The 13,290-nt window shown below is 45.0% G+C and overlaps 1 protein-coding gene and 1 long non-coding RNA gene across 2 annotated transcripts in view; one reads left to right on the top strand and one right to left on the bottom strand.

Moving 5' to 3' along the window:
* The window catches only part of LOC129714375 (5'-AMP-activated protein kinase subunit gamma-2), a 376,688-nt gene extending 371,822 nt beyond the window's left edge, over positions 1-4,866 (bottom strand). The window contains exon 1 of the mRNA XM_055663955.1: positions 4,712-4,866. Coding sequence (XP_055519930.1) covers positions 4,712-4,765 — 54 coding nt within the window. The 5' untranslated portion in view covers positions 4,766-4,866. The remainder of the gene's footprint in view (positions 1-4,711) is intronic.
* A 30-nt stretch (positions 4,867-4,896) lies between these two features.
* On the top strand, positions 4,897-12,853 carry LOC129714409 (uncharacterized). Its single transcript, XR_008726349.1, has 3 exons — positions 4,897-5,097; positions 10,635-10,848; positions 11,924-12,853. It is a non-coding gene; the product is annotated as an uncharacterized LOC129714409 (long non-coding RNA).
* Positions 12,854-13,290: the final 437 nt, after the last annotated feature.

Genomic DNA, 13,290 nt, shown 5'->3' on the forward strand with positions numbered 1-13,290 from the left:
AGCTTCCGTCAGCCAAGGAAACGGCCGAGCTCATGTTACTCCACGTCTTCAGGCTCCATGGTCTCCCCGTCGATGTGGTCTCCGACCGGGGACCCCAGTTTGCCTCTGTGTTCTGGAGGGAGTTCTGCACGCTTGTGGGGGCCACCGTGAGTCTGACGTCCGGATTTCATCCCCAGTCCAACGGCCAAACTGAAAGGAAGAATCAGGAGATGGAGACGGCGCTGCGGTGTATGGTGTCCAAGCATCCCTCCTCCTGGTCCCAGCAGTTGTTGTGGGTGGAGTACGCCCACAACACCCTGACAAGCTCGGCCACTGGGCTCTCCCCTTTCCAGTGTGCCTACGGGTTCCAGCCTCCACTGTTCCCGGCGCTGGAGAAAGAGGTTTCCTGCCCGTCCGTCCAGGCCTTCATTCGTCGCTGCCGCAGGACGTGGACCCAAGCCAGGGCGGCTCTTCTCCGCTCCGTGGACCGTTACGCCACGGCTGCCAACCGTCACCGCACCCAGGCCCCCACCTACCTCGCGGGCCAGAAGGTGTGGCTGTCGACCCGGGACCTTCCCTTGAGGGTGGAGTCCAAGAAGTTGGCACCCAAGTTCATCGGTCCCTTTGAGATCCAGAAGGTCATCAACCCAGCGGCTGTGAGGCTCAAGTTGCCTCGTTCCATGCGGGTCCATCCTACGTTCCACGTGTCCAGAGTAAAGCCAGTCCGGGAGAGCTCCCTGGTCCCCGCAGTCCCTCCTCCTCCACCTCCTCGTCTCATCGACGGAGGCCCCGCATTTACGGTGCACCGCCTCCTGCGCTCCCGCCGTCGCGGGAGGGGTCTCCAATACCTGGTCGATTGGGAGGGTTACGGTCCAGAGGAGAGGTCCTGGGTTCCTGCTCGACACATCCTGGACGCCTCCCTCATCAGGGAGTTTCACCGGCGTCATCCCGACCAGCCGTCCAAGTCCGCCACTCCTAGAGGGGTCGCCGCCCCTGAGACTCTGTCCCCTCTTCCGTCTGAGGCGCCCAGTGACGACGAGACGGAGCTTTCCTCTGATGCCATGGAGGAGGATGCGGACATGGATGTCTCGGACGAATATTAGCCCTCCTCCGGTCCCCCTCCTCCCACCCAACTCTGCGTGGGATTGGGTTTATTTTCTTTATTGTTTTTTGTTTTGTTTTGGGACGTCAGGAGCCGTCCCTTGAGGGGGGGGGGGGGGGTTCTGTCACAGTCTGCCCTCTCCTCATTCTCATCCACTTCACCTCCCAGTACTTTTCCACCGGTCCCTCCTTCTCCTCACCTGCCTGCCTGCCACTCCCCTCATCAGCCTAACTCTCCTCACCTGTTGCACTCAGTTGCCTCTGATCACCTATTAACCCGGTATATAGACTCTCCTCACCGTTCACACAGTGCCAGATTGTTCTCGACATTCATGCAAGACTCTCCAGCGATTTCCCGACTGCCTACACGGATTCGAACCTGCCTGCGTCCGTCCTGTTGTCTTCCCGGATAGCACCTCAGCCTTCTGTCCCTGACCTCCTGGTTTCTGTCCGCCTCTCTCCTGGGCTGTTTGGTGTATCCCTGCAACGGCTCCTCGACTTCCTGCCCGACTTCGACTCTCCTTTCGTCTGTCCCTCGCTGGTTTGTTTGCGTCGTGTGTTGGATCTCCTGGTTACCGGACCTTCCGCTACCCCGACTACGTCTCCTGCCTGCCCCTCTTCGGAACCCTCGCTCAATCCTGAGCCTCTGTGTGAGTACGGTGTACCCATTCCTGTGTTACTACTCTGTGTTACAGTATCGTTATATGGTTCATTACCAATTATACCTGCCTGATTCTGTGCTGCTATTGGGTCCAAGCTATACCGTTACAGACTGTATGAGTGAGATCTGCAACGGAGTGGCATTAATGAAATCAAATTGTATATTGGTGGACATATTACTGGTAAGTGAGTACACAGCAAAAAGATTTTCACTGTACCTTAGGACACATGACGATAACAAAATTAAACTAATCAAAACTATCCATATTCGTCAATTGAACCTTTTTTTTTAAACCAGCACCATAGCACTGTGGTCATAGTGTTTGGTTTAGAGACGCAGCGTGGAAACACGCCCTTCGGCCCACCAAGTCTGTGCCGATCAGCGATCCTCATATATTAACACTGTCCTACACACACACACACACACTAAGGAAAATGTTTACATTTACCAAGCTAATTTACCTATGTACCTGTGCGTCTTTGGAGTGTGGGAGGAAACCGAAGATCTCAGAGAAAACCAACGCGGTCACGGGGAGAATGTACAAACTCCGTACAGACAGCATCCATATACGGGATCTAGATTGAACCTGGGCCTCCGGCATTGCAAGCGCTGTAAAGGAGCAACTCTACCACTGCGCTGCCTTGCCGCCTGAGTGTGTTTGTGGTGTGTACCAACTATAAAATAAACTGCAACTACTCAACAGAACATTTGGCAATCCAATTTGGCAAACACCAAGAAAGAAAATGCTTTTGAGAATGAGAATACTTACAAGCACCACCCCCCTCCCCCCCCATAGTTTCCCACACATTTTTGCCATACCTTGAGTTATTTCCATTTTTGCAAAACAAATAAAATTTATTTCACAAACCACTTGCAACACTACCCTCACCCTGCGAATTAAATTGAAGATTATATTTGGTTTATTCTATTTTCCCCATTATCCATATGGCAGTTCAGAGAAGGTTGACAGGGCTGATCCCTGACCTGAACGAGATGATGTCTGAGGAGAGGTTGTTGGGCCAATACTCAATGCAGGTTGGAAGAGTGAGAGGTTATCTTAACGAAACATTACATTTCTGAGGGAGATTGACAGGGTGGACGGTGTGAGTACATTTTCCTACAGGGCTGCAGAGTGACTATCTGGAGAGAAAATGGCATAATTTCAGAATAAATAGTTGTCCATAGAACAATACAGCATGGAAACAGGTCACTTGGTCCAACTTATCCACGCTGACCAAGATGCACTATCTAAGCTGATCCCATTAAACCAGTGTTTGACATATCCCTCGGTAGAATCATTGAACAAATAGGAGGGATTTCTCTTCTCAAAGAGATATGAATCTTTACCAGTCTCTTCTGCAATTCTCTACCCAAAGCAGCCATTTTATACATCGAAAGCAGAGAACGACATATATTTGATATTTATAAGAGATTCAGGTATCGGGAGACAATATGAAATTGTTGCTCAGAAACATATTCCCCATGGTGGAAATGTCAAAGATTAGAGGGCAAGGCTTTAAGGTTAAAAAGTCAAAGTTTAAAGCTGATGTGTGGGGCAAATTCATATTTTTACACATAGGGTAGTGATGCCCGGAACGTGCTGCCAGAGGCGGTAGTGGAGGCAGATATAATAGAGGCCACGTGGATATGCAACGAATGGAGGGATATAGATCTTATGCAGGCAGAGATTAGTTTAACTTGACATCAGGTTCAGCATGGACATTGCGGGCTGAAGGGCCTGTTCCTAGTGCTGTATTTGGTATATCCTCGGCTTGAAATAGTTGAGGCTCCCGCATTCGTCCCTGAGGCATCCCATCCGTTGCAGTTTGCCAATCTGAAAAACCATGGCTTATTTATCCAACTTTCTGTAGAAAGCTGGAATTCTCTCCTTCGTCCAAAACACTCTGAACGATCTGACAATATGTGCTTTCATGACTAACTCCAATAGGGATTTGTTTGCTGGTTTACTGTGGGAAACGAGCCAAGCCAGGTAAATGAAACGATTATACGTCTCAACCACAGTGAACCGATTGCCAGTGCAAGCTAAAGTGGCTGAATATCCTCCTCCTCCTCTTACACTTTAATGCAAAGCCTGGAATTCCAGTCTATCTCTTCTGAAGTTCATAAGTTCTAGGAGCTGAATTAGGCCATTCGGCCCATCAAGTCTACTCCGCCATTAAATCATGGCGGTTTAAGAAGGAACTGCAGATACTGGAAAATCGAAGGTACACAAAAATGCTGGCGAAACTCAGCGGGTGCAGCAGCATCTATGGAGCGAAGGAAATAGGCAACGTTTCGGGCCGAGACTGAAGAAGGGTTTCGGCCCGAAACGTTGCCTATTTCCTTCGCTCCATAGATGTTGCTGCACCTGCTGAGTTTCACCAGCATTTTTGTGTACCATTAAATCATGGCTGATCTATCTTTTCCTCTGAACCCCTTTCTCCTGCCTTCTCTCCGTAAACCCTGATACAAAGTACCCAAGAGATGAGAAGATGTGTAAATATATAGTCTAAATTTCATACAGCTGGACAGATTAAAGTGCATCAGAGAAACGATAGAGGTCGACAGTGACTGAATGATAATGGGTGGAAAAATAATAATTTTCCACTATTTGACTACTGTTAAATTGTTTTCGCTTTAAGCCTCGTTGAACTAGTACTGTATGGTATAACCAGATTCCATGGTACCACTGCATAGACCTAGTCATCCCTTCCCTCCCCGGGTCCTCGTTTGACCCCCATGGGAACAATTTACCGATGGGGGAGGAGGGGTCAAGTACAAAGTCTCGGCTCTGAAGTGCTCACTTGCACGCAGCAGTGTAATTAGACAGCAGCACATTCTCAGAAGCAACGCTCAACTCACTTCCTCAAGCAGCAACGAGGAGCTGCTCATGTAAATACAAAACTTTCCCCCGCCCCGCCCCCCTCCTTTACGCTTTCATACTTCAGCTCAGCAAGTCTCGCATCTTACCTGGTTGCACTCGTCTTCCAGAAGGACGCTCTTTGAACCGCGTTTCCAATCCATGGCTAACGTTGCAGATGTAGCAAAGTCCTGGAACTCTTTGTTGCAAAATCTTGTTACATAGTTCCCGGCTTACAGCTACTGCGCCAGAGCGCAGGCGCGAGCAGCGTGCGGACGTGGGCGGGAAAAGACAAACACACAGGGAGGAGGACAACTTTCTGCAAACTGGACAACATCACTGGAAGCACTCGAATTATCCCCTGGGTTGCCCCATGCACTTCCTTTCGTTTTGCTTTTATACTTTTTTTATTTATTGAACTTATCTTTGTGTGTTTATTATGTTATTCATTGAGTACTGTGTTTAAAAACATACCCCTGTGGTGTTGCTGCTACAAGTAAGAATTTAATTGTTCTGTATGGGTGCGTATATGATGATAAGACCTTCTTGAAGTTAGTTGGGGTGAGAGTATTGTATGAAACTTTTTGCTGAAGCTGGCCATTTGGTCCAAGTGGTAAAGGTTTATGCTCCACCGGGTACTTTATCTCTTCATCTAATCTTTGAACTGTTTTTTGTCCCCATAATTTTCACTTTAAGGTTCTACACCCACCCGCCTCCCCACATTTCAACATTCATTTAGCAAAATCAATACGTAAGGAAATAGGTAAATGCGCCAGTTTTCATGTCAGTTGAATTGGGGATGTTACAGGAACTTCAGTATTTATATAATTATATTGGAAAATATAATGTGGAGACTGCTTCTTTAAAGAACAACAGACAGATCAGTCCTTACAATCTGTCTCAATATTACTCCTTACTGGCAACTTGTATTGAGTTCTGAATGCAGGCTCCTCCCTTGCAATGATACCAAACCAGCTCAAGACTCCTGTTCATACATGTGTAGGAAAGAACTGCAAATGCTGGTTTAAACCGAGGGTGGACACAAAAAACTGGAGTAACTCAGTGGGTCGGACAACATCTCTGGAGAAAAATAATACATGACGCTTTGGCTCAAGATGATTCTGACGTTAAGTCTGAAAAAGCCAGAGATGCTGCATCACCCGCTGAGTTACTCCAGCTTTTTGTGTCTAACAAGTCTTTAAGTTACTTGTTAGAAATGAATTGCAGGTTCTGTCCATACATATGTTAGACTTTAAATGTAACAACATTTAAAAGACACTTGGCCAGGTACATGGCTAGGAAAGGTTTAGGGGGATATGGCCAAAAGCAGTCAGGTGGGACTAGTGTAGAGAGGACACCTTGATCGGCATGGGCAAATTGGGCTGAAGGGCTTGTTTCCATTTTCTATAGCTCTATGTACAATGTCACATCTATAGTTATCAACCATGATCTGTTTTCCTAAGTGCGGATCCCCAGCAACACCCATGGCAACTCATCCACCCAAACTGGGCCCGTGAGCCGCGCTTTCAACGCGGACTTCAGATGCTGGTGAAACCGCTCAACCAAGCCGTTAGCCTGAGGATGGTACACAGTCATGTGACCACAGGGCAGAGGTGAACTGAGCACCACGGTCGGTAGAGATTTCAGCAGGAACACCAGTGGGCCGCGAGGGCCCGAGCACATGTCGCAGCGGAGGTGTCGGGGAGCGGAATGACCTCGGGGCCACTTCATGAGAAACAAGAAATTGCTGATGCTGGTTAATAAAAAAAGAAACAAACTAAGTAACAAAAACAAACAAAGTAATTCAGCAGGTCAGGCAGCATCTCTGGAGGACATGGCTAGGTGATGTTTTGGGTTGGGAATCCTTCAGACCTTTTTTCCAATATTTATATCCCTTTTATATATGAATATTATTGGTAATCATTTGTTTCATTGCTATCTGTACCTCTTCAGTTTGCTGGTACCCCAACATCTGACTAATCTGACTTTAGTTCCTAGTTCTGCTGCCTCCTACCGCATCTTTTGTTTCCTCACCTAATAAGACGACTAACAGAATTTAGTTCAACATGAACTATGTTGTCATAGGTTTAGCTGAATTCCTAAATGGAAGGCACCTTTGCAACTGTAATAACAGTAAAATAATGTTTGCACATTCAAAGTCACTAATTTCTGCCCACATTTTCACTTATGTGGGTTTTCTCATTTGCCTCCACAGTAGCGTGGCAGATTGTGCCACTATCTCACAGCAGCAGCAAACTGGATTTAATCCTGACCTCAGTGCAGTTATCACATTCTCCCTATGAACTTCCTGGAGTGTGCCAATTTCAACCCATTTGCCGACCATGTGTTTGTTCTGCGGTTCACTGACATTATAAATTACTCCCAGTGTAATTAGATGGCGGCAAAGAATCAGAGGGGAGATGAGAGAGTAAGTTTCAGGGAAATAAGTGTGAAAGGGTAGTAATGAGATGCTTTTGAGAGCCAGCATGCACATGATGGGCTGAATGGTCTCATATGCTTCAAGAAAATTTGAAAGTGTAACTTCACTGATTAACATAGTCTTTCCTTATCCATAAACACATGCAATTAGTCAGTAGACTGCACAGTATCAACATTTTAAAAGCCTCTTTTAAAAAAGTGTATTGTTGATATTGTAAAAATATATTGCCAATGCAAGTTTCATTATTTAAGTTGGTCTACAACAGTTGTTCCTTAGTTATTACATGTAACCAGATACAAATGCTTTTCCTCCTCTGCATTTCTTTTCCATTTTTCCAAAACCACTCTGCCTCAATTATTACCGGGAGTAATGAGATCCACCCTTCTGAATTCCTTTTGGATTTACTAGTGAGATATTTATGATCTTAGAAGGGTAACATCATCTCAATGCCTACCTTGTCAAACCATTTCCTATTCTTGAAGACTCGTATCGGGTCACTTGGTAGCTATGATATTTCCAGAGTTATGAACCCCTTTGCATCAAATTTGAAAGAAAAACCAATCAAGATTATATACGTATATCTTTTGGGCAGTTCAGTTTCTTTGGGGTCAGTACATTCCCCTGAAACAGATGCACTCAACCCAACTGAACACTTGTGAACTTATATCCATGGAGATGTCTATTTTTAAATGTGCTTCTGCAGAACAAAATATTATAATCCTTTAAATGAAATATCATATTCCCTGCTTTAAGCTGAGACCATAATTCGTATTTGTTTCAATCATCCACTGGAAAAGAATGAGAATCTAATCCTGATGAGGATGTTTATGCAGGGCACCAGCTAAATTATTTCTTTCATTTCAAGAAATTATGTTTGGTTTTTCTCAACCGAAGAAATAATTAAGTAAGAATTATTAAAGCCCATGTTTGAAATCCCACTCTCTTGAATTGAATTACTCCAGATATAATGGCTATCAAACAATAAATGAATAAACTCTTCTTAGCCAACGATCAAAGGAATCAGACCACAATGATCGGAATAATCACTCTTATCAACGCTAGTCACTGTGTTAGTAAGTAAATATTATGCAGGAAATAATTTGAAAGAAAAGGGGAAGTCTACCATAATGGAGATATGAGAGACTGCAGATATTGGAATCTTGAGCAAAACGCAAAGTTTTGGAATAATTCAGCGGGTCAGGCAACAACTGTGGAGAGAATGGTTAGGTGACTTTTAGGGTTGGTTCCCTTCGCCAGGCAATTGATCCTGAAGATGGTTCCCGACCTGAAATGTTGCCTATCCATTCCTTCCACAGATGCTGCCTGACATGCTGAGTTACTCTGCCACTTTGTGTTTTGTTCAAGTTTGCCATAATAATGGCCAATACCTCTGTGTCATCCACTTTTTCTTGGTTTCTCTCCTCCCCCTCCATCCCTCCATATCACGCATTCACCATTTATTATCACCATTCTCATTACAACTTGAAACATGTCTGTTTTATAACTCTTTATAGTTCTTAACAAAGGCCAATTATGTGAGATTTCAACTTTGTTTCTTTCTATACTGATGATTCCTGACTTTGTCAGTACTCCCAGCATTCACTCCCAGATTTCCAGCCAGCAGCAATTGTTTGCTTTTCAATCTATGGCACTTAATCAGCCATTCTGTGAAACAACAGTTTAAATTGCTTATTTAATTCTTCTGCCATGGAAGGGGAGAACATTTGAACAGCTATATAGACTGCCACATAGCTGTCTTGGTGCAGAAGAAACAACCAGGGTGCACTGACTCAATGAAAAATAGGTTAAGGGCTAAAGAAGGGATTAATTGGTCATACGTTTTCTAAAAAGTTATAAAGAGTGAAAACAGTTGTTTGAGGGTTCATTTGGTAGAAACTCATTTCACGGTGTTGATTCCTTCTGCATCATCCACCATCTCTATGAATATTTAGCTTGCGTGGATGGATCTCTGTAATGTGGTGGTGGTAGGGAGGGCATGAAATTGCCAGAATTGTAAGTCCAGCAGCGATTGTAGGAAGGGTTACACATGTTAGTGAAGGAGGGAATCAATAAATAAAGGGGGCGGCATGATGGCGCAGCGGTAGAGTTACTGCCTTACAGCGCTTGCAGCGCCAGAGACCCGGGTTCGATCCTGATTACAGGTGCTGTCTGCACTGGATTTGTACGTTCTCCCCGTGACCGCATGGGTTTTCTACAAGATCTTCAGTTTACTCCAAAGACCTACAGGTTTGTAGGTTAATTGGCTTGGTATAAAGGGCCTGTCCCACTTAGGCAACCTTAGTTGCGAGTTCAGGAGACTCTGCTCTCGCTACTTGGTCGCCACATGTTTGTAGGTGGTCTCTGGTGAGTCTCCTTCATGGTCGGGGGGAGTTCTATTCGCTGTCTCAGTATGGTCGCGCAAATTTTTTCAACAAAAATTGGTCGCCATGGAGAAAATCGATACTTTTGAACTCGTAGTGCAGTGGTAGTGGAGTCGCCCATGCAAGTAGTTGAGGTAGCCGTAGGAAATCTCCTTTACTGACCAGTCAATTGGCTCATTGGGGAAAAAAACGAAAGCATGAGTTTTCAGAACCAAGGTAGTTGAGGTAGCTGTAGGAAATCTCCTAACCAGTAATGTTAAATGCCCGCTATACTTCACAGCTGTGTATCTCTGTCTTATTAGAGGTTGTCTGGAGTCTCCACTCCTTCTTTCCCCCCCCCCCCCCCTCTTTTAAAGGTCTTACCGTACACTGTGCTAGCCGTCTTTAACCTTCCTATTCATCACAGGTATCAATTTGGCTTTGCACCATGTGAATTTCAGACAGCGCTCCCCCGCTTTCCCTGGCCCCCGCCTCAGCTGCGTGCGTGCGTGTGTTGGTGTGCCTGCCGTGTTTCGTGCTCCATGCTGACGATCGTTCCAGCTCGCGGTTTTTCAGGCGAGTACCCCCGAGCTTGAAGGTTGCAGACAATCCGCTGAAAAGTCGCATAAGTGGGCCCTTAAATGTAAAATTGTTCCTAGTCTGTAGGAGAGTGTTAATGTGCTGGAATTGCTGGTCGGCGTGTACTCGGTGGGCCGAAGGGCCCGTTTCCGCGCTGTATCTCTAAAACAAAATTAAAAGAACCATACAGTACAGAAACAGGCCCCTCAGCCCAACCTATCCATGCCAACCATGATACCCCATTGAAGCTAGTCTCATTTGCCTGCGTCTGGTCCTTATCCCTCTGAACCCTCCTATCTATGTACCAGTCCCAGTGTCTTTTAAATGCTGTGATTGTGATTGATGATGAAATTGTTACCTGATCCCTGAGAAACTGCCATAGTCATACAGAGAGGAAACAGACCCTTTGGCCCAACTTCCCCATGCCGACCAAGATGCCCCCCACACTAATCCCACCTGCCTGTGTTTGGCCCATATCTCTGTACCTTTCCTATCCATGGACCCATCCAAGTGTCTTTCACTGGATAGCATGCAACAAAAAACCTTTTCACTGTACCTTGGCACACTTGACAATAAAGTAAAGTAAGCCAAATGCTGCAAGAAGTCAATAAAATAGGGAATTGGAGACCTGAATTTAATTTTTTTAATCCTTAGGTCCAATTTGAAGTGAGGAGGATTTACAGCAAAATGTGAACAGAATGCAGAGTTGGAGAAGGGTTTCGGCCTGAAACGTTGCCTATTTCCTTTGCTCCATAGATGCTGCTGCACCCGCTGAGTTTCTCCAGCTTTTTTGTGCACCAACAGAATGCAGATCTGGATGAGCCAAAGGCTTGTAAGAAAGGTGAATGAGGAAGGTGGAATCTTCAAGGTAAGAGGAAGTTACGACAAGAAGGTGGTTTGAGAGGTATTTATTTGGGGCGCAGAGGTGAAGGTGTCAATCTTGGGCTGAAGATTGGCAGTCTCAGTGCTGTCGAAAGGAACTGCAGATGTTGCTTTACACCAAAGATAGACACAAAATGCTGGAGAAACTCAGCGGGTCAGGCAACATCACCGGGCAAAAGAAATAGGGGCTGGAATTAAGTTTCTCCCTCCGATAACTTTCATTCTGAGGAAAGGTCTCGACTTGAAACATCACCTATTCCTTTTCTTCAAAAATACTGCCTGACCCATAGAATTAATCCAGCATTTGTGCCTATCTTCAGTCTCAGTACTGCCTTGCTTTCAGTGTCAGAATGTCAAAAGTGTTAATGACCATTGAGATCATGTTGTGGTCATTTTGCATAGAGAAAATGTGGGTTTGGAAGTACAAATTGTGGCTGAACAGGCTGTGAATAAATCTACAGCATTTGCAATCAAAATAAATACTAGAGATGACTTTTTTGGCAAGAGTCAGGGTGTGAGAATTACGTCACCTTGTGATTATTTTACCATAGCAAAAAAAAACCAAATTTTGTTCTGATCATGTCAACAATAATATTCACAAAGCAGTATTCTTACTTTATAAAATTCAAACATATGCAATATTTATATATGTAATGGGTGGGAAAGATTGAGAGGGATAAGTACCAAACACAGGCAGATGGGACTAGTGAAGATGGGGCATCTTGGTTGGCAAAGGCAAGTTTGCCGAAGGGCCTGTTTCCTGACTCTGACTCTTGAGTGCTCAAAGTGTGAAATTATTTGAGGCAAACCAACGCCTTTGCTAAAATAGGTAACAAAGGAATTTGATAGGATTCTGTTGAATAATTGTACCTCCCCTCCCTATGTTCTTGTCAAATTGCACTATGCCCATTCCCGACAAAACATTCTGTCCGAATATGTTCAGTCTGGCTTCTATTCCACTTACTACCACAGTTATGAATGATTTGTTAGATGATGTGGTGTGTTTGGCTCCTAGATATTTTCACAATGACTAACACATGTAAATGTACTATTTTTTGCAGTGAATTGTGGACGCATCCCAGACCATCACAGAAACCAACCTCCCGTTGACTCTATTTACAAGTCACGCTGCCTCGGCAAGGCCAGCAGCATAATCAAGGACGTGTTGCACCCTGCACTCTCGCTTCTCCCCTCTCCCATCGGGCAAATGGTATAGAAGTGTGAAAACATCACACGTCCAAATTTAGGAACAGTTTCTTCCCAGCTGTTATCATGCAACTGAACCATCCTACCACAACTAGAGAGCAGTCCTGAACTACCATCCACCTCATTGGAGACCCTCGAACTATCTTTGATTGGACTTTCTGGACTTTATCTTGCACTAAATGTTATTCATGTTATTCCTTTATCATGTATCTGCACACTGTGAATGGCTCGATGGTAACCATGTATTATCTTTCCACTGACTGGTTCGCACGCAACAAATGCTTTTCACCGGACACGTGACAATAAATTAAAATCAAACTATTCATCTCCACATTAGAGGTTTAGAGTTGGATGCAGTATACTACATGGAAACATAGAAACATAGAAATTAGGTGCAGGAGTAGGCCATTCGGTCCTTCGAACCTGCACCGCCATTCAATATGATCATGGCTGATCATCCAACTCAGTATCCTGTACCTGCCTTCTCTCCATACCCTTTGATCCCCTTAGCCACAAGGGCCACATCTAACTCCCTCTTAAATATAGCCAATGAACTGGCCATGACTACCCTCTGTGGCAGAGAATTCCAGAGATTCACCACTCTCTGTGTGAAAAAAGTTCTTCTCATCTCGGTTTTAAAGGATTTCCCCCTTATCCTTAAGCTGTGACCCCTTGTCCTGGACTTCCCCAACATCGGGAGCAATCTTCCTGCATCTAGCAGGAAACAGGCCCTTTGGCCCAACTTAATCTGTCACAAAGGCGAAAAGATAAAACAGCAGGATAATTGACTAGATAGATATGCCATTTATTGTCACTATACATGTACAGTGAAACTGAAAGCTGCTCGTACTCAGTGCATACATACAATTTTACACAATTCAAACAATACCCACTCTGAAAAAGGAAGGGAGACACAAAACGTTGCCTATAGGTGCACCACACAGATTCTGCACTGCAGTACATACAGTTATACTGTGTCTTCAGATGGAAGTCCGTGTTGGGCGGTGTAGTCAGTGAATGTGTGGATTTGAATTCATGGTAGATATAATTCTCGGGAAGCAGCTATTCCTGAGTCTGATTGTCCTGGATTTGATGCACCTATAGCGCCTTCCAGAGACTATAAGGTCTCTAGAACCTGCTCACAAATTGAATAGTGGTAGAACCTCTAGCTCACATCTGCAGTGACCCGGGATTCAACACATACCCACTCTGACAAAGGGTC

The sequence above is a fragment of the Leucoraja erinacea genome, chromosome 2, assembly GCF_028641065.1.
Source record: "Leucoraja erinacea ecotype New England chromosome 2, Leri_hhj_1, whole genome shotgun sequence".
Lineage (NCBI taxonomy): Eukaryota > Metazoa > Chordata > Chondrichthyes > Rajiformes > Rajidae > Leucoraja > Leucoraja erinaceus.